We start from the raw sequence: 27,643 nt of genomic DNA, 5'->3' as shown, positions 1-27,643 counted from the left end.
GCTTTGGCAAATTTTAGCCTAATTAAAAGAACAAGTAGGTAACTGCTGATAGTATACGTGGATAAATTACAGCAATAATCTAGTCATCTATCCCAAACCTATCCTGGAATTTATGAGGACTTTGATGAGGTGCAGATGGGGCCCTTACAACAGAGACAATAATGAGGCCAGAGGACTCAGGATTAAAATTTTACATGTCCTATGAAATTTTGTAACTCAGGGCCAGTGTTGTTCAGTTGCAGTAAGAGGCATGCATAATGGTAGAAAAACCCATCACCCCATGCATGTCACTTTTACATACTCTTAATGACTTGTTTAATCCTCTGTGCTCTGCTGTCACTTTTTTTTCTTTCACCTCCAGCAAACTGACGTCTCTTTGTCTGGCTCCACTCATCATACTTCAGTATTTCAGTCACAACAACAACCCTGTTCAGCATGACAGGATGGTGGCAGAGTGGCTGAAAAACTGCCCAGCAGAAAAGGACCTGGGGGTGCTGGCTGACAGTACTGAACATGACCCCAGGTGGCCAAGAAGGCCAGTGGCATCCTGGCCTGTATCAGCAAGAATGTGGCCAGCAGGACCAGGGCAGTATTGCCCCTCTGTACTTGGCACTGGTGAGGTCGTACCTCAAATCCTGTGTTGAGTTCTGGGCCCCTCACTATGGGAAAGACATTTGGGTTCTGGAGAGGCTCCAGAGAAGGGCAAGTGGCGCTGGTGAAGAGTCTGGAGCACAAGTCTAATGAGGACCAGCTGAGGGAGCTGGGGGTGTTTGCCCTGGAAAAAAAGGAAACTCAGGGGTGACCTTATCATTCCCTACAACCACCTGAAAGGAGGTTGTAGGCCAGTGGGTGTCAGTCTCTTCTCCCCGGCAACCAGTGGAAATGGCCTCAAGTTGTACCAGGAGAGGTTCCCTTTGGATATCAGGAAGAATTCTTTTAACTGAAGCGGGGTTAAGCATTGGAAATACTGCCCATGGAGGTTGTGGAGTCACCCACCACACTGTCTTGTTAAAACCTGCTTATGTCACTTCCACAGGTGTTCACTTTCTGCCATTATTGGTTTGTTCCCAGTGATTATATAAAATAGGATGCAGAGCAGTTAAATAAAACAACAAAACTAACTGAAAAGGCCATCTTTTTAAAGTACAATATTGTACCTTTCTGACTCACATTCTGGCTTCCTCCCATTGCCCTCCCCTCAAGAGGAAAAATCCCAACACCTGGGCATTGTCTGACATCTTCACATCAGGAAACTCTATCAGTAACTGCTCCTGCTCCCTAATGTTTGATCCCAGGCCTCCCACACTCATCAAGATACAGGAGGCTCAGTACCTTGGAGGCCAGAATGGTAACAAACACAAATCCCTGCTGAGAATGCAGGAGATGTGAGTCAGCATGAGCAAGACCCAGATTACTGTGAACAACACCCCAACTGAGCAATAGCAACTTAATCATAGTCAGAGAGTCAGGATTGTGCTCTTCCTGAAACAATCAACATCTCCATTTTCAGGATCCATAGGAATACTGTGCCATTTCATAGTTTGCATTCTGGCTGCTAAAAATCACTGTTCTTTTTTCTGTCTGAGGCCTCAAAAATTGGCATATTTTGTCAAAAGAAAAAGATAATCTTTTAAGTCGTGATTTCAGTCAGCAAATATTTTATCACCTGATTAACATGTCACTTTTCACTTGGGAATCTCATAGTTATCAATCATAGGCTCTATCTTGCTGATAAATAGGACAATTGAAGCAGCACCAGTGTTTTTCACACTGTGAGCTTTTGATCAAAACAGTATCAGGAGGAGATCTACACACAACCTCTGCTTCAACCACTGCTTGCTTGCCTGTGCACATTAGATATGCAGAAGTCTTTGCACAGATCAAATTTAGACATTTAGAACAGCTGTTCACTTCTCCAGCAAGTCATAGGTGCCTTTACAGGTGGCAGGAAGATGCACAGAGTTCCTTGTTTATAATAAAAAGAGTTGCCTTTGCTCTTCCTGTAACTCCATTTGAGATATTATTAGACTTCATCTTATGTCAAAAAGAAAGTCTGAAATGAAATGAAATCACCATAGAACCATATGCCACGCTACTAAGGCACAGGAATAGTAAGCTAAATTCACTATTGCAGCTGCCAGAGTGAATTTGTCTGTTTTTATTGGTATATGACTCAGCTTTAATATTTTTCTAAGACAGTTCTTGATAGTCTTATCGACAAATAAATAACATTAATAAGACAGAAGAGTTGGTCACTTCCTTCCAACTACCCTAGTAAACATATTCTGGCCATAAAGGGAGGCAAAACAAACAAGAGCATCCAAGTGTTTTTCTTTGGGATGGCATACTCCTAACCTTTTTGCCCTGGACAGATTTTCTCATTAGTGAGAAAGCATTATTTAGGGAGAAGAGTACAAAAGGTAAAAGTACTGAGTTCCTATCCTAGGTTGGACTATAACCTATGGGGATCTTCAGCAGCTCTTCCCACAGCCTCAGCTTCTTGTTGGAGCATAAAATGCAAACAATTTTTTCTATAACACATACACAGTAAGGCCTTATCAAACTTTCAGTAAAGTACGTGGTGATTCTGGGATGAGAATATAAATGATTGCTCCCACTCCCAAAATAATTAGTTTGGCACCAGAGGAAGAAGTCTCCTGAAGCTTCTGTAATGAAATGGGAAAGAAAAAAAGAGGAAAGGAGAAGAATTGATCTGCCCTTAGATAACAGTTGCACAGATGTTCTCACATCTCCTAACCTCACATTTATGTGATGTTGCACATCAGCAATATGAGGTTTTTCTTGTGAGCAGCACCTTTATTTATTGCTGCTGAATTAATTTTCCTTTAAGAAATAAAGTTCTTTAACTGCTGGTGTTATTGGTCTGCTCTCTCCATTTTCTTACAGCTTTGAACTAAATCCTGTCACCGCTTCTTTCTCCTGAAGTGATTCAGGGCACCACGCTTTGGATCACAGGGCTGCAAAGTGTCATTTGGTGTCTTTTAACTGTAACCACAGACAACAAAGGCAGCTGGCTTTGCCATGACTACTGGATTTTGTAGATGTCTGAAAACAAGCCATAACTGAAATATCTGTGACATTATGCATTTGTGATACCATTGCAAATGGAAGCATTTCCATTTTTGTAGGCTAAACCCTACTCCCCTCCTCCAAGAGATTGCCATCAGTCCCAGTTTGCTGTCGCTCCCATCCTGAGGAGCTGTGTGCAAGCCAGGGATGTTTATTATACAGAGTTAATTCCTTTCAGACTCCTTCTAAGTGTGGCTGTGACTGACAGAGGCGGGTGCTGTTTGCAAGTGTCAATGGAGCATGACCTCGAGTTAATACACTGAATGATGAGAGAAAAGGAGATTCATTCAGCATCTGAACTCTGTGAGATTAGCCAGAAGTACAGAGCACATAAAAATCGCTGTTTTGTCAGCACAGCGCTCGGCGGAGTTTTAAAATATTTCAGCTATTCTAAGCCATCATCCTCAAGGCCGGGGCAAAAGAGGAGGATCAAAACAGCATTTCTGATCCAAACATAATTGTTTTAGATGTGAAATTTGGACCTGGATGCTTAAAGCAATGCATGGCAGCCACAGCCCCAGGGTTGATGTGAAAGGACTTGCAGTAACATGCACAGAGCTGTTTACAAAACTCAGAGAAGGAACCACAGGATATTTAGCTTTTCACTAGTAGACGCCTGTTCAATTCCAGCCTGGTGAGGAGAAATTGGAAGTTACAAGGATCTCCACATTCTGTCTGCCTACTTGTTCTAATTGCTCTAATTTCAGTTGCCTGTGGCCATAAGTTGTTCTTCCAGATGCCATCTCTGCATCTGGTACAAGCAGAGCAGTCAGAGGCCACATAGGCCATGGTAGGTGACCTTTTCTCTTATCCAAGCAGCTCTGTCCAGATCTGAGTCTGTCTGTCTGGGGGCACTGTCTGATTAGTGTTCAGGGCATAGATTTTATCTGTACTTGGCTAAAACAGTTAGAAGGTTGGGGAAAAACCCTGGAGAATAGCAGTGCTGGGGGTTTTTGTGTGATTTCTTCCCAGCTATATAGTTGGTCCTGTCTTAGAATTTAAAAAACAACAGAGCTGTTAGCAGAGGTATTGGAAGAAATACTGTTTCCCTCCCTCCTCTGAAGGAGTTCTGAGTTCTAGCAGTAACTATTACCAGAGGCAGGATTGTAGAGAAGATATCAAATCTCTTTCTATCTGTGCTTCCTATTGTTGATTCTGACAACTACATCCATTTAGGGTCAGATTCTATCGTACATTGCTGCTTTGAAGCCAGCGGACAATAAATGCAGAATTTAGAGCATAATAACTCCAGTACTTTCAGTGCAAAAAATCCTCTGTTCACCTCTCCTCACAGCCTGTTTCTCTCATGCATGGTTCTCTTGACTTTGTTTCCAACCCTGTGCACAAAAACCTCTGCATCATCAATTTCTCTTGCAGTCCTAACTGAAGGAGCTTCTTCTCTCTATCTCCATTGCCACCCATCAGGCTTTTGAGTCCCTTAAAACAGCAAGACCAAAACTGTTTCTGTGTTTTTTCACAGGTGATCAAGCCTAAGGAAATTATTACTACCTTCTCTTCTTGCCCTTCCTTTTATCTCTCCTCTCACAGCTGCCCCAGGGAAACAGACACACAAAAAATCTGCACAAGAGGCAGAAGACGGTAAATGCATTCTTTTGCGAAGGCACAAGGGGCTGCTGCAGTCCACTAAACTTAAGACAGACATTTTGGGGTTGCTTTCTGTTAATAAACTTTAGGGGTTTGTTACTAACCAGCACCAGTAGCTCTTAAGAAAAAGACAGGTTTTGCTGAAGCCTACTGTTTTTTTAATAAAATAATTCACAATTGGATACAGTTTAGATTACCAAATTATTGTCAGCACTTTGATACAACGTCTGTTTTTTTTCCTCTCAGTAACCCCCATCATCTGCTGACCCAACCCAGAGCTGAAATTGATACAAAATGTACCCCAGCTGTTATTGGCCAATTTGTCGCTTTCTATTTGCTTTTTCTCCTGTTCATCTGCTTTGCCGTCTCAAATGGTTTCTCTCTGCTTATCACATGGGTCACTTATCATGTGAAGGAGTAACAAGAAGAGAAAGGAGAGGCAGCTGTATTGACAGTTATGCAGAATTATGTATGATACATTTCTGTGTCATTACTTGTTGGGCCCTTGCCTGAACGATGCACTGTTGTCACTCTGTGCTGTTTTGGGCAGGGTCAGTGTCATTTGCTAGCAAGGATGTGCACACAAGGAAGACTCATTCTTGCCTCTGAAAGGATGTATTGACCAAACTGCCAGTGAACAGCAGAGTTGAGTCAGCAGTGCAAAATTATAATTAAAAAAGAGAAAGGAAAAAAAAAAAGGAAAAACAATACAAGCCATCATTTCCTAGAGAGCTCTGCAAGCTTGCTGGAAGCCTCTTTATAGCCTTGCAAATGCTGTGAGTGGTGTGCAGGCAGTTGCCACTAAACGGTGCAAATGGGAGAACTGCAGGAACTCACCATGTTTCCACAGCGTCAAGATTGGAAAATACCCAGTCTGCCACTCAGACGTGGTAAATTAGACTTGCCCTGCCACCTCCTGGCCGTACCAGACACCGACTAGAATTAAATGTGCTAAACAGCCTGCTTCATATCTTACTCTCTTTCTGGTCAGGGGTCTGACCTGAGGTTCGCTGAGGTGACCATGCTGCGACCTCAGCCTGGAAAGCACATGCAGAATGAATGGATAAAGCCTTTGGGACCATAAATATGAAACAAAAGCTTTGCTGTGACCTTCACACATATATTTTAATACACAATGAAAACATTAGAATTCTTTCTATGCCTGCTTCCCATACAAATGTGTTGCTGTAGAGTTTCTCACCTTAAAGTGGACAGGAGATCACTGCCTCTCGAAGTATCCCTGGTGTTGCAATTGTCAGGCCTCATCCAACCAGACATTCAGGAATCTCTGCCTCTTTATTGCTCTGCAGAGAGGAAGTTCTGTAAGTATACAAAGAAGGACTATATACTTGCTTGGTTTTTAATATGAGACTATAATATGGAAAAAAGGCTCTAGTTAATATTCTTCTTATTTCTTTCCTAGCTTGCAATGTCTGGTAATATTTCCTACTAATGTTGGTGTAGGGATGGAGATAGATATTGACTTTCATCTCTGTACAGAATTCTAGCTTTACTGCTCCATAAACTGCTCCAAGAGAATAATAATAATATGATGCCATGATTTATAAACCCAATATAAATTTTTACATTTTTATACAGTTTCAAATAGTATTTGCTTTCACAGTTTCATTTTATCTGAACTTCTATTCAATGGAAAGTTATAGAAAATCTCAAGGAAGTTGTAGCCTAAGGACATACAACGTTTGGCAATATGAGTCCACTAGTAAAGAGGGAATGAGGGTTTCAAGTTCTTCTTGCTCTTCATTCCATGTCCATTAAGGATTCTGATAGCCCACTGAGGGAAATAGAAAGATCTTTCAGAAAACGTAAACCCAGGCAAAAACAAGAATGTCTGCATTTTAAAACCCACATCACCTTCACTCTGCAACTGAGTAACATCAATTTCATCTGGAAAGAGCACACTCTTTCCTTGGTTTATATGTGTGTGAACCAGTGATGTGTTTTTAATGAGATTTATTTTCATGACAGGAACCTCATTGAGAATTTGCATTAAAGACAAGCTAAATGAGCTGTTCAAGAGTAGAACAAGCTTTCTCACATTTGTTTCCTTTAATTAACCCATACAGCATGTTAATTTTGGATTAAATCCTGCCTTATACCATCTATGAGGTCAAAGTTGTCCTTCCATAAAATCTTTGATCACCCTATTTTCTTCATGTTAACCCTTTGAGGCCATAACTCACAGAGAAAAATTAGAAGGGCATTTGTTTTAATGTTTTACCCCAAAAATGCATTAACATTTTTTCTGTTTTTTCTCAAGTAAAATGTCAATTGTTAAAATTTCCTGCTGGACAGAAATTTGTATTTCCAGACAGGTTTACTTTAAGTACCTAGTCATTTACTGGAATTACCAAGTCACTTCCCATGTTAATCGAAATGAAATGATATTATATGAAACCCTAGTGACCTCCAAATGGAACTGAAACCTATTAGGTCTGAAGTACAGATGTCTCCCTCATGTGCTAATAAGTAATTGGTAGCAGTAGATGTCTATTATCATCCATAGGGATCAGTTGTATGAGGTAAAAACTCAGTCAACAAATTTGAGGGATGAAGGGTACATCCTTCATCACTAGATAATACAGAAACTTGCCAACAAATAAACATGGAGGTTCAAGAAAGCTTTGGATTGTTTCAGCGTTGGATGAGAAAGAACAGACATAAAAAGCTGTATGGATGCTGGTTCTGCTTTCTCTCTGCTTACTCTCCTTCCTCCCTATAATATTAAGTCCAAGTGTCCAACTTTTGCTCCTGCTGGCCCTGCTCCCTACTCCACACCTGTAGTGCTCTCTGCTCCAGAGGAGAAGGTGCCAGCCCTGGGTTTCAGCATGGAGCTGCACAGAGGCAGATGAGCTGGCAGGGAGAAGCTGGAGGGTGCTCACTGCAGATGTCACAGCCAGGAATTCAGCTGCCAAGAGAGCAGGGCTTCTACTGAGGGTGTTCAAATTAAAATTAGTCAGAGTTTATGATTTGGCCAAGATATGATTTTCTGGAGACAGTGAAAGGGGCTTACTTGATACCAAAAATGCCTTTTCTATGAAGCCTGGAAAAAGTAAGTGTTCCAAGCCACAGTTTTGTAAGATTTTCTAACCAGGCCAACATAATTGCCATACTCTAATTTTTATGTGTGATTGAAGAACTTCAGATAAAATTTTACGAAGTATGGCTGACATAAGCTGAAGGAAAGGGTGCCTAGAAAAACAGTGTTATAAAACATTTTAGATACCACTGCCATGTCAGCCCTCTATCACAGTACCAAAAAGCCCAACCACATCTCATGGTAGTAAGGAAAACACTCCTTACCACCATTCCCAGAGCAGGGAGCTTGGGAGAGACAGCTTGAAACTCTTTCTTGACTCCATGAGTCACACTGGAGAAAAGTTAAGGAACAAAGCACAATGTACACCTTACCCAAAGGATACAAAGCCTAGGCCTGGACACACATTTGGAACAGGGAGTCTCTGTGCTGTGAAGCTGTCAGCACAGCCCTAGTTCTGGCTGTCAGATGTTCCTCCAGACAATGCCTGTGCATGGCTTGGGGGCTGACAAAGCTGCAGATTATACCCAAAAGGCAGTTTGGATGCAGGTACCTTGTTTTGGAGGCTGCATGAGTTTAGCTGTGTCTTGCCAGGAGTTTACCAGATGTTTATTAACCTTTTTAGTAGTGTTTTGTTTACTACCAGTTTGTTTACAAGCAGAGAGAGGTTCAGACAGGCTCATAACCCCAAAGAATGACTGTGGTCACCCAAGGAGATGGTGCACCTGTAGCTTATTCCCCACTTACTCCCCCTTCCATTTATCATCAAAGAAATAGGCCAGTGGAGCTCAGCTTGTTAAACTTATCAAGCCAGGCCATCAAACTTCCTCTTGGGAACAATAGCATTTAAAATTACATCAAAAAAATAGGGAGGAAGGTAATTTTTATACCCATATCAGGAGATCAAAAAGACACCATACCAAGCACATTTTGTCAGGAGAGGAAGCTTGGAGGATTCAATGAATGTTGTTAGAAATGGCACTTTCCCCCACTTCATTCTTATCATGACATCATGGCAAAGTGCTAAGAACTGTTTCTAAGGAAGAGGTTATGGATGCTGGCAGATAAGAGCAGATACGATCACAAGCTTGAACTTGAAGAACGTTTTATGCCAGAATTAAAAAAAAAAAAAAAAAAAGATAAAGAACTTTTGGAGCAAGTGGTGAGAAAAGATCAAAAAGAACTAGCATGGCAAAGTAACAACTGCCAAGGTAAAAATGACAGAAGATATTTTTAAATTGCGTGCAAGAGTCCAAGCATCACAAGAAGAGCACCAGTTAGAAATGGGAGAATTTCAAAATGACCCAGAGCAAAGTGATGACAGAATATTAAGGAACAAATGGATAGAGAATAATTTCTCTGAGGAGAGTAGCGAAAAAATTACTTATATCAGTGCCATCCAGAAATGAATTAAAATCAGGGAGTTCCAGTCCAGAGGGAAACTTTAAAGCTAGATTTTGGAAAGCAAATACAGTTCAGTCTGCCATCATTCCCTTTGAATCCAGTGATATAACTGGTGCTGAAACTCTGTAAACCTGTAAGGAGGAACATAAACCCATCACTGATGATAATTTAAGGCATATGATTAACAAGGAAGGAAAAAGAGGACCTCTCTGATGCCATCAGTCACAAATCAGCCAGGCCTAACTCAAGGTTGCAAAACTTGAGAATCTGACAAGCTGGCAAACATGCACCAAAAGATTCTTCAGGCAGATACTGCAGCCCCCTTCCGTCAGGAAAGTTTTAAGGCTTATTGCAGAAACAATTGAATTGGGAATAGTTAAAAAAAAATGAAGTGACCAGGAAAGAGCAATGCTGTTCTGAGAATAGAAGCAAAAAGCAATGCATATTCCTGTGTTTAGATCATTCAGTCGAGAGCTCTGTGGATTAGCCTAGTGTAAAGTAACATAACCCTGCAGCCAGCTCCAAGAGCTAATACTGTGTTGAAATTTTGAAATGCAAATCTTGAGGAGCAATTATGCAAAAACTCTTACTAGGCAAGTTTTTGGAGAAACCTTTAAAATAAATTGTGAAGAACCACATGGAGCAGCACTGTGTAGAATAGTAATTGCTATGCCAGGGGAAAGAAATGAAAGGAATGTGCTAAGAATGTCATCTCTGACTCTGCTGCAAAACACTGAAGCTCCCTAGAGCATGAAGAGAGAGCTAACAGAGCACTGTAACCACCAGTACAGGCACCCATCCCTTCCTATAGCAAAAGAAGAGCTGGGCATTACAGGCACAAGCTCCAGGCCAGGGAGAACACCCTGACCTACAGGAGAGAGCAGGATCACTTCCAGAGTGTCCGGAGGTTTGAACTCTCACAGCTGCACAAAACACCATCAAAAACAAACAGGGCACACTGCATGCCTGATTTTGCTTAGGCATAATGATCAAGCCCTCCCTTCAGATATTGTCAGCAAGTCTGGATTAAGTGAAATGGATTCCCAGCGAAGACCTGCAAGTAGTGATTGACCAACATCCTGAGATTTCTTTGCTCAAAAGAAGCATTCTGTGTTTTTAATTCCTGTAGCAATGCGGCTTCTCGTAATGAACAAGCAACCTTGGGTTCTTTTCTGCACCTTGATCCACTAAGAGGAGAATTTACAATTTATCTTTACAGTTACAATTAAAATTTACCTTTGCAATTGGAGTAGGTTACTGTGCTCAACAGGCTGCTGAACTGCCTGCCATTTGGCCATTACCAAAAAAGCCTCCCAGGAATGGAGTCCAGTGAACCCTCTCTGCCCACACCCAATATTCCCTATGTGCTGCCTGTCCCAAGCTTGAACAAGTGTAGCCTGGTTTGCTCCCAGCAACAGTATGAAGAGCAGCCAGGACAGCAACATCAGCCCAGGTGCCTTCTGGACAGGAGAATCACAGAAACAAAAGAGCAACAACCTTGTCTTGGATCAATTGCTGCTGTTTGGTATTTTGAAGATGGTCCCCTCAGGGTGATGTGACAATTCTGGCAGGCTGCCTTTGATCCCAGCCTGTGAGAGGCACTATCCAAACTGGTCTCCAGAATTTCAGCCACGCAGCCTCCCTGCAGTAGGGCACGAGTAAGGGACAGTGGGAGCACATACTGCACATGTAGCAGGGAGCAGGAAACTTTGTTCCTTGGTACTGCACATGCCACTGATCTCAGGGACTAAAGGACCGGCTGTTTCTCCAGCACCTTAGGTTCAGATGTGGGAACCAGGAGAAATAGTGCTCACATTCCTTTGAAGAATACTTTGACTGTGATGGGAACCAAGAGGACACTGCTGTGGCTAAATAGATGCAAACCTCCTTCCCAGGGCTGGATGGATGCAGCATAAGATATACAGTTGTAAACTCTGTAACCTCCTGAACTAGCGCAGTATAACATGAGAGGCACCACCTTAACTCTGCTCCCTCGCGTGTGTGCATCACAGCACATCTCTGATGGCATGATTATATATGGCTTCTAAAATAATATAATATTAGGCAGTTTTGTTCTACAGCCTTATTTATTACTTCTGAGTCTGTTGTCTCTACTTAATCTTTTCTTGCCTGGAAGAACATCACTCCATCAGTGAATCAGCATCTCCAGAGAGGAAACGAAATGGAGACACGTTCATAATATACAGCAAATCGCTGTCTTAACACTCAGTTAATGTTCCACAGTGGATTAAGAATTATTGTCCTAGTATTTCAGCTTAGTCCAGATTTAGTGCCCCAGTGGAAGAATTAAGGACTAGATGAAACAGTGCATGTAAAGCTACTTTCTAGAGCAATACAGGAGCATGTTGCTATCACAGTCACTAAGGCAGGTAGGTAAAAATCAAGGAGCTGTTGCAAAGTGGTTCCCTTTTCACAAAGGGGAGGAAAATGCATTTGGATACCAAAAGAAATTACAGTGATATTGGTGGAAAGCAAACAAAGATTAGCTGGTTAAACAAAATTATTTTACTGTGTGCATAGACAGAAATGTAACTTATGCCACCATGGTCCATGGGTTGTTATGGATCATCCGGTTGGTACTGCCTGGAATGGCCACAGAAGAGATTTTACAGCAGCTGATGGACAAGTCCTAAACCTTTACTCACAAAAGATTCCCCTGAGGGCTGAGGTCGCCAGTGAGGATCTAAATTTGAGAGTCATTTTCTCTAAAATTCCTACCTCTATCCAAGGAATATTCCTGCAGCTTCATGTCTGCCCGCTGTTCTCCCTTTCCCTTTTCTGAGGTGCTCTTGCAGGTTTGTAGTGACTAACAGTTGTTGAACTGTGTGTGTTTTGATGGGATCTGAACTGTAAAACCCAGGAAGAAAAGTCCCTGTGAAGGTTTCTATGATCTTCACTCTTCCTGCAATTTCAAGTATCAGCTGTGCCACCATGAGCTCACACATCTGACTCACTGCTTCTAATCTATTTTCCTCAACTCAGTTTTGCTTTGGCAATATTGCCACCCCCACGTCTCTTGGTGACTGAACACTGAGCAAATTAAATCCTGATCTTTCTCTTTGACTGCCTCCTCTTGTTCTCTCAGCTTTTATAACTAAGATGCTGCCATATCCCTTTTCCTTTAGGTGAAGTAGCCAGACAGCTCTGATTGCTCACAATACTTTTTTGTACATTAGGCTACATCTAAACACAAATTATTTCCCTTCTGTGGTGTTTCTAAGACCTAGGACAGATCATGCCCTTGACCATTTTATCTTCTGCCGGATGTTATCTCCTCTGTTTCTGGCCTCCCTGAGATTGCAGCCAACCCAAACACAACTTCCAGACTGACCTCATGCCCTGCATAATGATGGTATCATTAATACTTATTTTTCTGTCCTCATCCTCCAGTTCCCCCTACAGCATTATTTTCTGCACGTTTCTGCTTCCTGCAGTGCCTTTCTCCACCTGCTTGTCTGTTTCTGATATTTCTTTTACAACTTGTCCTGCCATTCTGACAGCAGTGCTGACTCTGACCACCAAGTACAACTTGTTTGTCACTCTGTCCTCTTTCTTTCTTTCATGCTGCCATGACACAAGTGGCTGGCAGATCAATGACTCTCCATGTGCCAGAAGAGCTGTCTCTGTCCCAGGGGCCAATGCAGTGTCACATATTACCCCATATTTTTTCAGATCCCTCTTCAAAACCTATTTTCCTTTAAGACAGAGAGTGACATCACAAAACCAGCGTAACCAAAAACCACAGTGCCATTTGGCTTGCTGGGGGAAATGTAGCCAGGTATTTCTTCCTTGTGCTGCTAAATTAAATCCATTCCATAACACAAAGGGAGATGATAAATGGTATTACTGAGGATAGCATGAAATGCAGAGACTAAGAAGGAAACCTCAAGGTTTTAAGATCATTCTAAACTCATAATTTCTTCACTGAATTATACAATTGAACTGTGCAGTTGAATTCACCACTTCTAGCTTCTTTCATCAGCCATTTTATGCACCCATTCCTGGGAAAATACATGCGGCTGCTAGTGCTGCTGGAGTTCATGACATATTTCCCAGTGACCCTGTGCAAGTCAAGCATTGGCACAGGCTCACATGCTGCAGTATCTTGATCTCTAACTTATTTCTTTAGATTAACTTTTTACTAATGTAGTAATTCCATTTGTTGTCAGTTCCTCCATTTCTCTACATTTGTTACTGTAAACAGATACAAGATATTAGCCTTAAACATTCAGGAGCTATCCCATTATTAAGCTGTCTCCTTCTAGTTGGGCTTAGAGGAAAATGAAGGCAATGCAGTTTACTTACAACACTTAATGTGGGCTTTCCTTCCAGAATTCCAGGAACGCTCAAGTCTCAAAATGTCTTCTGTGACTATATCAGAAGCTTTCTGGTAAGTTCTTCCCTGATATTAGCAAGTGTGCCCTCCCTTTGAAGGTCCCTCATGTTGCAATTCATGCTATTTGGTCATGGGGCTGCCCTTGACCAGAACACGGGCTCGTGAGTGCCTTTATAGGAAGTGTAAATGGCTGGGCCTGGGGACAAAAATAGGAATAGGAATCTTGTGCTGCTATAGAAGCTAAACTCAATCATCCATCCCTTCTGCTCTTCATTTTCCATTTTTGCCCATACCTCTTGACAGTCCAGGAAAATGGAGGGACATTCTTCCCTGTCGGGGAGGTAGATAATGCTGCCAGTGTGAAAGAATGAAGTGGACTCTTATGAGCTGTCTGGCCTGTGTTTTCCACCCTCAGTGTTCTGTGATTCATCTAATTAAGGTACACAGCCTGCAAAACAAGAGGAAATTTGGAACTTCTACTCATTAGCTGGGCATGAATGGGATTTTTTTTTTTCCTCTTGACTGTCTTCATTTTATCTGCTGCAGCTCTTCATGACTCAGACTCCAGAAGGGCTCACGATTGTGTGGGTTGCCTCTGGCAAAGGCAAGGAGCTTGAAAGCAAGTGTCTGTCTGTCTGACTTTTACTTCTCTCTGAAAACAAACACTGAAGAGCCTATTCCCTGAGTGACTGACCCAGCTGCTGTGTCTTCCTTGCTTGTTGGGGTACAAAATGATTAATCTCCTTCTACAGAGTTCAGTACTTAAAACATATGCGAAGGGGACACAAGGGCTTTGATATTAAGCAGGGATAAAAAAAAGACTTGTTTTACTCTTAATGAAGAAATAATTTCCTTAAGAACAAAAAAGCTCCTCACAGCCAGCGCTTATAAATTGCTTAATTGGAAATACACATAACAGTCCTGTGAGGATTATCAGAGTGCTTCTAGCTGGAATTAGAGTCAGAAAAGAAAAGTTATTTTAGAGATACTAATAAAACAGGAGGTTGTGAAGGCTTCTGGGATATATACAGATGTTTTATTTTAGGCTTTGCATATAAAGATGATTTTTAACCAATTTGTTATTGGTTTGCAAGCTCCGCTGATTAGCCTTGAAGCAGAGAGGAGTGAAAAAAAAGGAACAGACCCCCAGATCAGAAAATGATAGCTCCAAAAAGAGAAACTGTGTTTTTTTCTGGTGAGACTTCAGGCTATTGGACCATCTACCATTGTCTAGGTATTTGATGTTTCATAAATATGTCAGAAACAGAACTGAAGACATCTTTGGCAGTACCTTTCCTTGTTTCCTGATAGGTATCAAGCCCCTCAGCAATTCTTTGCTTTCTGCAGGAGATGCCCAGTGCACAGGCAGGCCCTTGCCGGGCTGCAGTGGATGTGCTTCCTGCCCCAGCCAGTCTTCTCTTGGAAAGTGGGAAATGGTGGCTCTCACAGCTCCATCACCACTGACCCCTCCAACGAGCTTTGCTGTGCAGGAGCAGTGATCCAATGGGGCTGCATCACATCCCTGGATTTCAGGTACTTTGCTAAACACAAATACGGAGCCTCTCAGCCACCCACGGACAACTAAGTCACCACAGCATCTCCTTTCCCTTGGAGGCTGCAGAGAGGATGAAAAATGTCCACCTGCTCATCTCTGCCCAGCAACCCCACATGCCCTGTGTGAAAAAATTTGTTTCTGTTTGTAGCTCTTTGTCTAGAGCCCAGCTCCAGGGTCAACTTCCATGGCACGTGAGGCCTTTCCATTGCTGAATAAACCAGAAAACCTTCCTTTGGTGGCTGACAGGCACCTGCACTGCCTTCCTGCAGCTGGGTTTGCACATTTGGGTTTGGTTTGGACACTGCATCCAAAAGATGTGCTGTAGGATCACCAGATGGGCGCGGGCAAGGGGCAGCAAACAGCACTGGGGTCACCTCACAATCCTGGGGTCCCCTCACAGTGGCAGGGTCTTCTCACGGCCCTGGAGTCACCTTGTCATCCACAAAAATGGGATTCATGGGCAACAAGCCTATAATAATACACTTGAGAAAGACAGCGATTATCTCAGATTTGCACAAGCCTGGATGCTCAGTAGTATTCCACAAATCAAGCACACTGACCATCAAAACCTTTTGAATTTATACATTTTAGCAAACAAATGAATTTGTGCTCATTGGCTACAAGTTACATAGTTGTCTTGTTAATATTCTATCTTCTGCTTATTAATGATTCTCTTGCTTCTCCTACTAATTAGTCCCATGCTCAGTCTTTCCCTTCTTTTGGGCCAGTGGGTTTCCTGGGTCCCTGGGTTGGTGAGTTGGTGGTCACCATCTCCTCCTGCCAGAATTACATTTTACCCAATTGGAGCTGGTTCAGCACAGTTGTGAGCTGTCTTTATTAGTTTCTTCCTTATCTTTGGGGTCCTGCCAAATGTCCTTGTGGCCCATAAATTCTGCATTCTTTGTGCCCACTATCAGCTGCACACCCTTCTCCCCAAGCTTTGTTAACCTCCCCCGAGGTGGGAGATCACTGAAACACCTGGAGCCCTAAACCTTAACAAGCCAACTCCACCAACAAGTAATTTGTCTTTCTAACACCTGGACATCACTCCGGGATTGCTCATTAGCTGCTCTTTCTAAAATCTCCTTTCCTGCTGATTAGGCTGAAAAGCATATGAAACTCAAACACCAAAGAATGTTCTTTCTGAAAGAAATTTTTGCATATTCCACGTTTCGCAACACCCTCACGGCCAGGGGCTCCCTTACGGTCCAGGGGTCCCTCATGGCCCGGGCGTCCCCCAGGGCCTCGGGGGTCCCTCACGGCCCGGGGATTCCTCAGGGCCTCGGGGTCCCTTATGGGCCGGCGGTCCCTCACGGCCTCGGGGGTCCCTCAGGGTCTCGGGGGTCCCCCAGGGCCTCAGGGTTCCCTCATTGCCCGGATGTCCCCCAGGGCCTCAGGGTTCCCTCATTGCCCGGGTGTCCCTCAGGACCTCGGGGTCCCCCAGGGCCTCAGGGTCCCCCAGGGTTCAGGGATCCCTCATGGCCCGGGGGTCTCTCATGGCCCGGGGGTCCCTCACGGCCTCGGGGGTCCCTCAGGGTCTCGGGGGTCCCTCACGGCCCGGGGGTCCCCCAGTGCCTCAGGATTCCCTCATTGCCCGGGCGTCCCTCAGGGCCTCGGGGGTCCCTCAGGGCCTCGGGGGTACCTCATGGCCTCGGTGTCCCTCACGGCCCGGGGGTCCCCCAGGGTCTCGGAGGTGCCTCACGGAGGCAGCCGTAGGGAGGTGGTGCCACCTGGCGGCCGATGGCGGCGCGGCGGTCCAGGCCCGATCGGTGCCCGCGCAGGAGCCGCCGTGGTGGGAAGTAAGAAAAATCGTCAAAAAATAAGAAAACAAACCCAGAGCGAGACGCCTGGGATGTGCGGAAAGGATCAGCGGTAGCGCCTGCACAGGTGTAAGGAGCTGGTTTTACTTCTCCGCAGCTCAGGCAGTCAACAAGCCAGGACACCCCTAGCAGAAGGGAAGCCTGCTAATAATTCCTATTTATTTCTATCCAGCCCTGCCCAGCTGTTTCCTTATTTTATGAGTTAGCATGTCTATTTTCTCTTCTAATAAACAGTGTTATTTGAGTTCAAAAGCCCCGCAGGGCTCATGTGCTACTGCTGCTGAGGAGAGGAGGAAGAAAAGGTGCCCCTTTGGAAGATGGATCCACTTAAAAGTTGTGGCAATTTGAGGACTGACTGTGCAAACACAGGGATCCACGCTGTGAAGGTGACAATAGCCAAGCAAAACTGGCTTTTCTGACAACACTGCAGGAATAAAAGAAGGAAAAAAACACTTAATGCATTTGAAATGTAAAATTTAAACACAGGGCTTTCATTTTAAAATACATTCCTTTTTTATTATTATTATTTTCTCTTCCTTTTAGCTGGTGAGAGCAGATTCATTAGCAGCTCTGCCAGGTGGAACAGTTTCTAGATTTGATTGAGGATGCTATAAAGGTCCACATCTGGTAAAAGCAGTAGCTACTGAGATGTGAAGCTGAAGTTGCCTGTTTAAACTCTGACCTGATCCTAAAGGCTGCCTGAATCTTAGGGGAGTTGCACTGACAGGCAGCTCAGTAAAACCTGTCAGGCTGGCAGCAGTAAGGAACTGGGATGTTAGTCTTGGACTCCTGCCTGCCTGAGGCAGGGGCTTTTCACTCTAAAAATAGGTAAGACTTGTGAAGGGCCTCTTATTTCATATCAGCTATGGTGCTTGCATGTGCATTCATGCTGTGTATCATGCAGTCATTTTACAGCTTGAAATTTGTGTGTTCATCCCCTCCAAGGCAGTGGGAGCAAAGGCCCAGGCCGTGATGGAGTGGGCTCCCCAGCTCTAACTATCTGCAGAAGGAGAATAAGAAAGGGCATGGACAGGTCTAGGTTTGGACTTTGTCATTTTAGTGATTTTTTTACTTGCAGGGATGATGATCATGCGTGTCAGGGCAGAACTGAGACATTTTGAAACCTGGTTCATGTTTTCCAGAGAACACAAAGCACCACTCTGCTGCTAGAATCTGTTAATTCTGCAAAAGAAGAGCTGTGTAATTTTGTGGGAAAGCTACTCTCAGCCTCCCTGATCCCAGATTTGGGTTACTTGCCATACCTTACACTTCCGTGAAGCTCACCAGATCTGAGTGAGCCTAAGCAAGCATGTGTGTTCTGAGTGTTTAGGGAACACACCTCTAAGCAGAAACCTAGTTTAGGCAGAGCTCTTCCTTCCTATCACTTTGGCTTTCCTTTCATGAAATCCCAAATTATACATGGAATGTAATTTTATCTCTGTCTGTCACCAGGCTGGGCTCTGCAGGCTGGTAGAGGAGTAAGCCAAAGCCTGTAGCTATCAGTGAAGCTCAGTTCTACCCACGGGAGGAGTCCCATAAAAAACCCCATTTGATCAAGCAATCACCTCTATCGGTGAGAAGTTTAGTGTCTGCAAATATATGCATCACAGCTGAAAATAGTGTCTCTCTAGGATTTGTAAACTCAGAAGAAGAGTCTGCTTACAGTGTCACTCCCTAACACCTTCCAGGCAGAAGAACAGAGATTTTTGTCCTATAGCTGCTCATTTTCAGCTTCAGTCAAAGCCTCAAAATTATAAGACACTTTTAAAGAAATACCATCTGGAATTCCCCTGCAATCTCCAGGCAAAGTGTTTTACAAAATCACTGAACTAAAGAATATTCTAGTTGGAAGGGACCGACAAGAATCATCAAGTCCAACTCCTGGTCCTGCACAGGGCAATTCCAAGAATCACACCATGGGCTGTGCTTCTGTAAGCAGACTTTGCATAAAAATCTTTAGGTCCTTCTAATGGACGAAGCTTTTTAATTCTGCCATCTCCTGTCAGAACAGATTTTACTGAAAAGATTACCTTCATAAAAATTGAACTGTTTGTAAATTACTTACTTCACTCAAAAGGACAGAGGATAAAGGAGAGATCTGGTGAACATAAGGTATTTGGATTCACAAAAACCTGTGGGCAAGGTTCCACACCAAAGATTATTTTTAAAAATGAAGCTGTTGTGGGATCACAGGAATTATTTCACGCAGTGAAAGCTGGTTACAGAATGGCAAAGGGTGAGGAAGAGTCAGCAGTGGGCTGTCCTGGAGATTGGTGTGGGAACCAGTTTCATTTAGTATATAACTTGTGGCTGGAGAAAGGAGTGAGCAGTGTTCACAGTGCTGCTGGAGTTTTCCAGGTGTCCAAACACCACACAGAGGGACCTGAAGTAGTAAACTAAACACACATTAAACTGAGTAGGAAAAAGAGGTGGCAGGTGAGCTTGGGTGCAGATAAATGTAAACTGCTGCCATAGGAAGTCATGGATGTGACTGTATCAACAGGCTTGGAAAGAACTAGACAAATTTGGGACGCTAGGTCAAAAGGTGAATACTCTGAAAGACTAGGCAAGGGTGTAGCCTCTAATATCCCCAATCCAACAGCTGTGGGAACTGAGGGAAGTAGGGAATGTATTGCTGAAAGTACCCAGGCAAAGATGCTCCGCTTACCTGGCTTCTCCCATTGCCAGTGCTGGAGACATGGCATGATGCTGGGATCACCCAGCACCATGGGCTTTATGTTCCTATTTTGACAAAAATTCTGGTACAAGAAAATCTGAACAAAGACTTTCAGCTATCAAAAGAAGTGGGGTATTTTTATAATATTTTGGTTCTTTTTTAGTGCCTTAACACTGTTAAAAATAAAAAGCCAGGTATTACATTATCAAAATTTTACTATTCTTTAAGAATTATCTTGATAGATCTGGATCAGTATTCTTCCTTGTAAAACTGGTTTTGATAGTTTGAATTTTCATTTTGAATAAGAACAGAAGTGTATTTTGCAATATTGTAGGTTTTGATGGAATAGAAACATCAATTCCCAGTCAGCTCTAGTGATAATTTCCTTTTCTAATGCTTGTTAGCCTCTTCATCCTGATATTCCCTGTGACCCTGAAGACTAGCTCCATGAGAAGGTGGTAGGGGGTGGTTTCTGTGTTTCTCATAGCTTGTACTGTAGTTTGGGATTCTCCAGACTATTTTCCCTATTTCTCTTCAGCTGTGGGATCTGCTTCCCACAGGCATCTTGCCATACAGCCTCTCCCAAGCCTTTTTTTTCCCTTCTTCCTCCCAGGTTTTCTTGCATGAGTCTGACAACTCTGTGATAATCATTCCTCCTCCTCACTGTTCTCCTCGGGGATCTGTGTGGGTGGGCAGAGCTGGTGTACAGAGCACAGCTCTCTTATCTCTACGAACTCATGAAATTCGCCAAAAGCCTTCCCACCAGCAATAAACTTCTTCACACAGCAAATTCATAGCAAAATGCACACACATTTCACTAGGAAAAAATTATCGCTGATTTTCCAGACCAAGCACTGCTTAGGAGTCACCCCCGGAGAAATCTGGCTTCTTGGCTTCCGAGCAGCTCCCAAAGGGCTGGAGACAAAGGCAGGCATCTTGGGAGCTGGAGCCTAGTGTCCATCCATGTCACCAGCTGAAAGTGGTGGTGCAGCAGAAGGCAGAGCATGCTCCCCTAAGACATTGCTGCTGTGATGGCCAGGGAGACACGGGACAGTGTGGGACATGCCAAACCTGTCAGCTGCTTTTGGGGTGACTCACTCAGGGAGGTGCACCCAAGTAACTGAGGCGTGGGCAGGATTTCGCTCAGTGCATCATCTGCTTGTGACAGTGCTTCCCCCCACGCAAGGGAATATACCCTTTAAATTTCTCTATTTAAATCCCTGTCTTGCTGCCTGCTGGTGTGTGGGCTCCAACTAGCTACAGTTGTAAAAAACTAATACCTACATGGGACTGCCTCTGAGGGATGTGTCAGCCTGGAGCTCCCTAATGGTCAGCCCCAGCAGAGCTGCCAGGGCACAAGAGAAACTAAATCAGATTCCCTTTCTCAAACACAGGCTACATGGAAGCAAATAAGCCAGAGAACTACATCTTTGGGGACCACATTCTTGTGGTGAAGTAGTTAGGGATAAATCTCCTGCTATGAAGGCAAGGACATGGTCTTGATCTTCTTTAAATGAGATCAGTGAAACTTCCCTCTCTGCATTCTTCCATGAAACCAGTAACATACTATGTAAGCACAGGTTCAAAGGAGTCATCCCTTGGTTATAGCTTGCATGTACTAATGTGCCTTGAGGAGATCTGTGGGTACAGTTGGCACTGGAGTCTACACCCCATGATTATCATCACCATCCTCATCATCCAAACCAGCTACCCATCACCTGAAACACTTTGGGTAGGTGTTTTTATCAGAGCAGAGGAGGATCTGGATGGTTCAGGTTTTGGCACAGAATCTGGTGGATCCTTACCCCATGGAGAGCACAGAGGGTGAGGTGCTCATCTGCCTGAAGACCTTCAACTGAGCCTACAGGAGAGGTTGGTGCTGGAAGCCTTGCCAGGGCATCTTCCTGTACACAGAAAAGCCTGAGGAAGGAAAGGAGCTGGTTGATGGTGCATAAACCAGAGAAGGAAAGCAGGCTACCAGCGCTCTTATGTTCACAGGAAACAGCTGCAGAAGTTGAACTCAAACCTAAAAAATGAACATCTCTGAAACCAATTACCATTCAACCTCTATTGAGCCCCACCTCCTGATTTATCACCACCTTTCAGCAGATCTGTGAAGTGTGGGTTCACCTCATCACTTGGGGTCATCCTCTGACAGCACAGTCAGCTACTATAAGCCTGTGAAGGGAAATATTATTTTCCTCAGAACACATTTTTTGAGACAATGGCTCAGCAGTCAGAATGAAATCATCAAACAATTAGATAAGCCAAAGCAAAAGCAATGGATACTCGTGGGTGGTTTTGACCAGTTGGATAACAAAAGACACATCAATTTTATATTTCAAGTTTATTATATTAATACAATCAAGATTAAATTATTTTCACAGCTAGCATATGTAATTACATCAGGCTATGTATATATAATCTATTCCAGCACATTACAATTGTTTTATCTTTAATCATGCAGTGAGTAATGTGCAAACACAATTGTGGGGGAGATTCCAACCCCCTCCAAAAAAAGAGAAACCAAAATTACAAAAGTATGGCTTTATAAGAAAGTTGTATCATACAATGAACATTCATTTGTACACTGGCATGGCAACATTCAGTCTTAATAAGTGACCAACAGCATCTGTCACTGCCATGCTGATTCCAGGAACGCCAAGGGAACTGGGAATAGGGAAATGCCATTGATTTTAGAGATGGAAAATATATATCTATATACATTCAGAGTAAAAAAAATGTAAAAAATGTTTTCAGAGATTAAGTTTCACATTTATTTATATGCTAAAGTCAGAGTTATGGAGCCTTGAAGAACACAAATGCACGAACAGTTTGTTTTCCTTTAGACCAACAAATATCTGTAGTGATGGAACCGACTTTAAAAGTGTTACTTCAGGTGTAGGGAGGTGTAACTGAGGTCAGAATCTGCCTGTCCTTCCTGCTAATGATGCTGCAGAAATAGACAGAAGCATAGGGTTAGGAAGTCATACATAGCTGAATTTTGCTGGCAGCCCATAAAAAAAGAAAGACAAAGATGTACGTTTAAGATATTTTATTTTTTAAAAAATGTGTTCTAGAATAAAGTGTGGCCAGGATCACAAACCCTTTGCTGGATGATTGTAGCTGCCAGCAAGCAGAAGCCCTGGTGCTTGGTGTTTGGGGATAAAACACCCATTTCAAGAGCAAAACTGCTGCCTCTTTCCAAGAGAAGAAACGTCCTTACCTGTCAGCAGCACGGGGCCAGGGACGCACACACTGACCGCGTGAAAAGGCTGCTTCCGTAGCGCACCGCTCATCGCTCACTGCTGGTCCGAGGAGTGCAGTGGGTGGGAGCTGCCAGTCGGTTACGGATTTGCCAGGAGAGGGCAGGCAGGTACTCACACGTGTGCGACAAGAGGGCAGGCACGTATGACAAGAGGGCAGATAGTCACACGTGTGACAAGAGGGCAGGCACTCACACACCTGCGTGCTTTCACTCGCTCACTCACTCACTCACTCACTCACTCACTCACTCACTCACTCACTCACTCACTCACACTGCCCCACTGTACTCACTGAAGTGCTTCTCACCAAAACCAAAGGCTCAAACATAGAGACAATTCAGATCCTTACAATGCTGCTCCTCAAAATTGACATTAAGGAGATGTAACCTGCAGAACCAACCTAAATCCAAAGATCAGAAGAGACTTTACCCTTTCCCTTTTTCTCTCTTGTGTTTATTCTTTTTCCCAAGTTCAGAAATACAGATCTGAGCGACACTTACTCAGTAGGCAGATATGCAGAATGTAAACATCACCACACAGCACCCAGCACCCTTTTTGATTAACAAAGCCACCAACATATTTGCCATGCAAGCACACGGATTTTTAAGACGGTCAAGTTGCAGGAAAATATTGCAAAATATTTTTGAGTTTACTTTTGCTAATGCCTGGCTTGGAAAGAATGGAGAGAAAAAGCCAACACAGATGGGGCTGAGGTAGATTTGGCCATATCTGATGTAATATCACTGTATCAACAAAGAAGATGAATGGGATCTCAAACTAACAGGCAGATCACCACAATATAAGCAAACAGGGTCTAGGGAGAAGATTCCCCTATTCCAGCAGGAGTGCCCATCCTGCTGTCACATTGCTACAGGCAATGGAAAGAGTTGTCACCACAGTGCTAATGACCCTAAACTTTTTCCCACTGGGACTGCACATGGGAGGCCCGATGTGATTGAGGGCTAGCTGGTGCTCAATCTCTTGCTAAAATGGTCAAGAAAGGGAGAAATTAGGGGGCTGTGGAGTGATCTTTCCTGTGTGGGTACTTGCCTGTTATACTCTGGGCTGGACACACCAGAATTTTTGGCCATGTTGGCCAACAATGGACCAGCAGCTTTCTTCCAGGCTGGGGCACCAGTCACAGGAATGTCCCAGAAAGAAACTATCCAAGACAATTCATCTTCTATCCTCTGTCTTGGCAGGTGAATTGAGGGGAGCCTCCCACATGGACAAATGCATGCACACAGGCATCCTGCTCTCTGCTACAAACCCACCCATAAAGTGTCTGATTCCCAACCTCTGTATTGATCCACATCTATAGCAGCCAACAAGAGACCCCTGCACCATTTTACACTCCCTTGCTCCCAGTGGGCTGCTCTGGCTCTCTGAGTGTGGCCTCCTGCCTTAATAGAAAGTGCTGGCATTAATGCCAACAGTCCCTACCTGCCTCCTTGGATTTGTAAGATGAACAGCCCTCCCCTCCCTCCTGTCTTTTCTGAAACTCTTCACAGCACTGAAACTCACATGGTTTTGAGCCAGTGCAATAGCACTGGATGATTTCCATTTCCTCCTTTCCCGGGATCTCTGCTTCCAGGACCTAATTACTATTCTAATAATATCCTTCACCAGCCTCCTCCGCCTCTCACCCACAGACATCCGGATGAGATACCGCAGTGCTGCTGGGGACAAACCCAATCCTGCTCCTCGGGACTCCCGGGGTGCCACAGGGGCCATGCTCTACACAGTCACTCCAGGCATCCATGGGCAGCGAGAGCCTGCTCTGTCCTCTGCCTCCAGCTCCGGGTTTTTGGGGGAGTATCTGCCAGTGCTGGGGAGCCTGAGGGCTTGGCAGAAGCAGCTGAGCTGCCGCTTACAATGCAAATCTGCCTTGGGCTCTGCTTTGCTTCCCAAGCTGTGACAGCCTCTGTCTGCAGCACAAGCTGTCGAGCGCAGGCTTCCCCCAAAACCCTCACCCAACGCTGACCCTGCATTTCCCCATTTGCAGCCTTCCCCATCAAACAAGGAGAAATAGACACAGATGGAGAAGGACATTCAAGTCCTCAGGGGCAGGAGTGGAGGGACACTGCAGCACCAGAGATGTGGGATTTCAGGAGAAGGGTTAACCCCTTCATGGTCTGCTTGCCACTTTTAGGCCTGGGCTGACATTTCCTCCACCTCACAAGAAGGGCTGCTCATTCACCTGGCCTAGCACAGGTGGCATGGAACTGAGGTCCTCCCACGGCATGTGGGAAGAGATGGCTGGGAGGAGCATCCCAGTGTCTCAGAAAGGATGGTCCAGGTGGCTGTGAACGGCATGTTCTGCAGCCTCACAGTAAATCTCCACCTGGCCCTGGCTGGCATTACCCAGTGTCCTGCACACAGGAGGTAGCCCATGCAGAGGGAAACTAAATGGTAGTGCTCCCTGTGTTGACAGAAAGATGGGAACAGGTCCAGCATGGCCTCCTTGGCACAGGCAGGGAATTAGCCAGAGGAGACATGAGCCATTTTTGCACAAGGCAATTGAGATTTGACTGCACATCTTTTTTAGCTACTGCCTGTGGAAAGTGGTTTGTGTCCCAAGCCTTGGGCCCCAAATCCAGCTGAAGAGGGAGAGTGAGTTCTCCACTGCTGCCCAGTGCAGGCGGGGGAAGTGAGTTGTGCTACTTCAGCAGAACAGAGGGTTGCGCTTACAAGGAGTGGGGAGCACTGGTGTCCAAAATAAGGGATGTCCCCCAAAGGGAGCTGGGATTCTACCACTGCTCTGTTGATGCTGAGAACAGCCAGGAAAGCAGGACCAGTGCCTTGAGCAGAGAGGGCAGTGTGATTCAGAGCTACCCAGAAGGCTGCCCAGACCCAGTCTCGCTTTCTGCAAACTCACCCTGCCTGCAGTGCCCAGTTAGTGGGAACATTTTGTAACTTCCAGGATAAGGATTTCTGTCTGGACCTGGGTGGCAAAAACACTCTAATTGACAGCAAGTAACAACTTCTAACAGCGGAACATCATACCTCAACTGAGGATAAGTAACAAATGCCTGTGGCTCTGAGACCCACAGGGAAATCAAGTTAGCCAGCTACATCTCCTGTAGAGATATGTTCCAAAACACAAGCCAAGGAGAAATAATGTCACAGATAAAAGACGGCTCCCAATGTCCCTGCTCCAATTGCCATTTTTTTACTGGACAGTGGGGAAAATGTTTCCTTTCCCATTGCACAAATCTGTAGAGGCATCAGGGCTGGGATTGCCTTTAACCTCCTCACTCCCAGGTGAGACTGGATGCTTCTCATTAGCTATTCTGTGGATCTTTATCTCCCATCCTCCAGGAATATACATACACACACTTTCCCTCTCTGAACTCATGCCCTCCACACCATGACCTTCTGGAAAGTAACTCGGTAGATCAGTTATCCTTCAGGAACTGCTTCTGCATCCCTGCAGCATCAGCCATGCACTTTGTGGTTATTACTAATGGTGCTTGAGCATTGTTAGAAAGGAAACTTGGTGTTTGAACCTTGTTGGTAGGGGATGGTATTTCTCCCAGCTCTAGCAGTGACACCATTTAAAAATCCCACTGGGTACCTAGTTCCTTTTAACCCAGGAGCATTACACAGGATACAGTTATCATATTGGGAATTCAGATACACTGATACCAGCTGACAAGTAAGAAACCAAACATAACACAGTCTCAACTACAGTTAACCCTTCACATGCACAATAAAACAGAAAACAAAGAAGGCTTTTGCCTTTAAAAGTGCCGTGCCTGCAATCAGTTAGAAAAGACATTTAAAATCTTGTCACAAAATATTGGATTTTCCAGCATAGCCTAATAGGTTAAGTACTAAAATCACACTAAAATGCAGAGGGTGGTGGATAACCAACTCCTCTAAGTTGCCTTGGAAAATCCAAGACCCATTGAATAAAGTCAAGGAAAAACATTTACCACATTTTTTGCTGGTAGCTTTTTGCCATAGGATGGTAAGGGCTTTAGTGCCTGAGGTATTGGTAGTTCCTGGATGCTTCTAGGGAAGTGGGAAGGGGGAAGAGTCTGGAGAATAGTTTGCATAGCTTGCAGATATAAAGAAGCAGGTGTGTTCCCCACCAGGCTGTTGAATTTGTCTTCTCCCAGCAAAGCTGTCCAGTGGTCTGGATGCTCCTGCAGAACTTTCCGCATCTTAAACTGTGGGTTGGGCATGAAGAGCAAGAGGTAGTCAAGGCAGAGCTTCTTTGATGCGACATTGACTTTGGAGTCCCACATCTGCTCCAGGATGACGTCCAGCGGGGTCAGCCCTTTACTGTCCTCTATCCTGGGAGAGGCTCCGTTCCCGAGGAGGATGAGGACTGTCTCTGACCTCAGCAGCTCACAGGCAAGGTGCAGGGGTGTTTTCCCATCTTCCAGATGAAAGCAGCCAGCCCTATTGATATAGGAGTTCAAGCTGGGGAGCTTGTGTGCAATTTTGATGATCAGTCCCAAGATATCTCTCCTGTCATATGTGACCGCCATGGCCAGGTGAGGAGCAGAGGATGGGCAATAGCAGAAGTGTTCCCCAGGCACCTTGAGAGCCTCCTCTGGAAAATGAGACAGCAGATACTGAGCATAAGGCAGATGATTATGCACCACTGCATAGAGAAGGGCTTCTGAAGGTGAGTAGGTTCGTAGGCTGGCATTTTCCTCCCAGTAAAAATACTCCATAGTTCTCATGTCTTCCAGCATCCACACAGGCTTGTGATCTCTCACAGCCTGGTAGAACATGTAGGATAAGAACTTGCAGTGCCTGCTCTGATCATCCTGCAGGCTGGCCTGGTTACTGGCCAT

General features: G+C 44.4%; 1 protein-coding gene across 1 annotated transcript; it reads right to left on the bottom strand.

The window, feature by feature from the left end:
- Positions 1–2,558: 2,558 nt before the first annotated feature.
- LOC311152143 (ankyrin repeat domain-containing protein 9-like) lies at positions 2,559–27,643 on the bottom strand (the record flags this gene model as incomplete). Its single annotated transcript, XM_084202989.1, has 2 exons — positions 2,559–2,666; positions 26,774–27,643. 2 exons carry the CDS (start codon positions 27,641–27,643, stop codon positions 2,559–2,561), a joined length of 978 nt encoding a protein of 325 aa, XP_084059115.1.

This window comes from Fringilla coelebs (genome assembly GCF_963513975.1).
Source record: "Fringilla coelebs genome assembly, chromosome: 3".
Lineage (NCBI taxonomy): Eukaryota > Metazoa > Chordata > Aves > Passeriformes > Fringillidae > Fringilla > Fringilla coelebs.
This window is presented reverse-complemented; position numbering and strand designations above follow the sequence as displayed.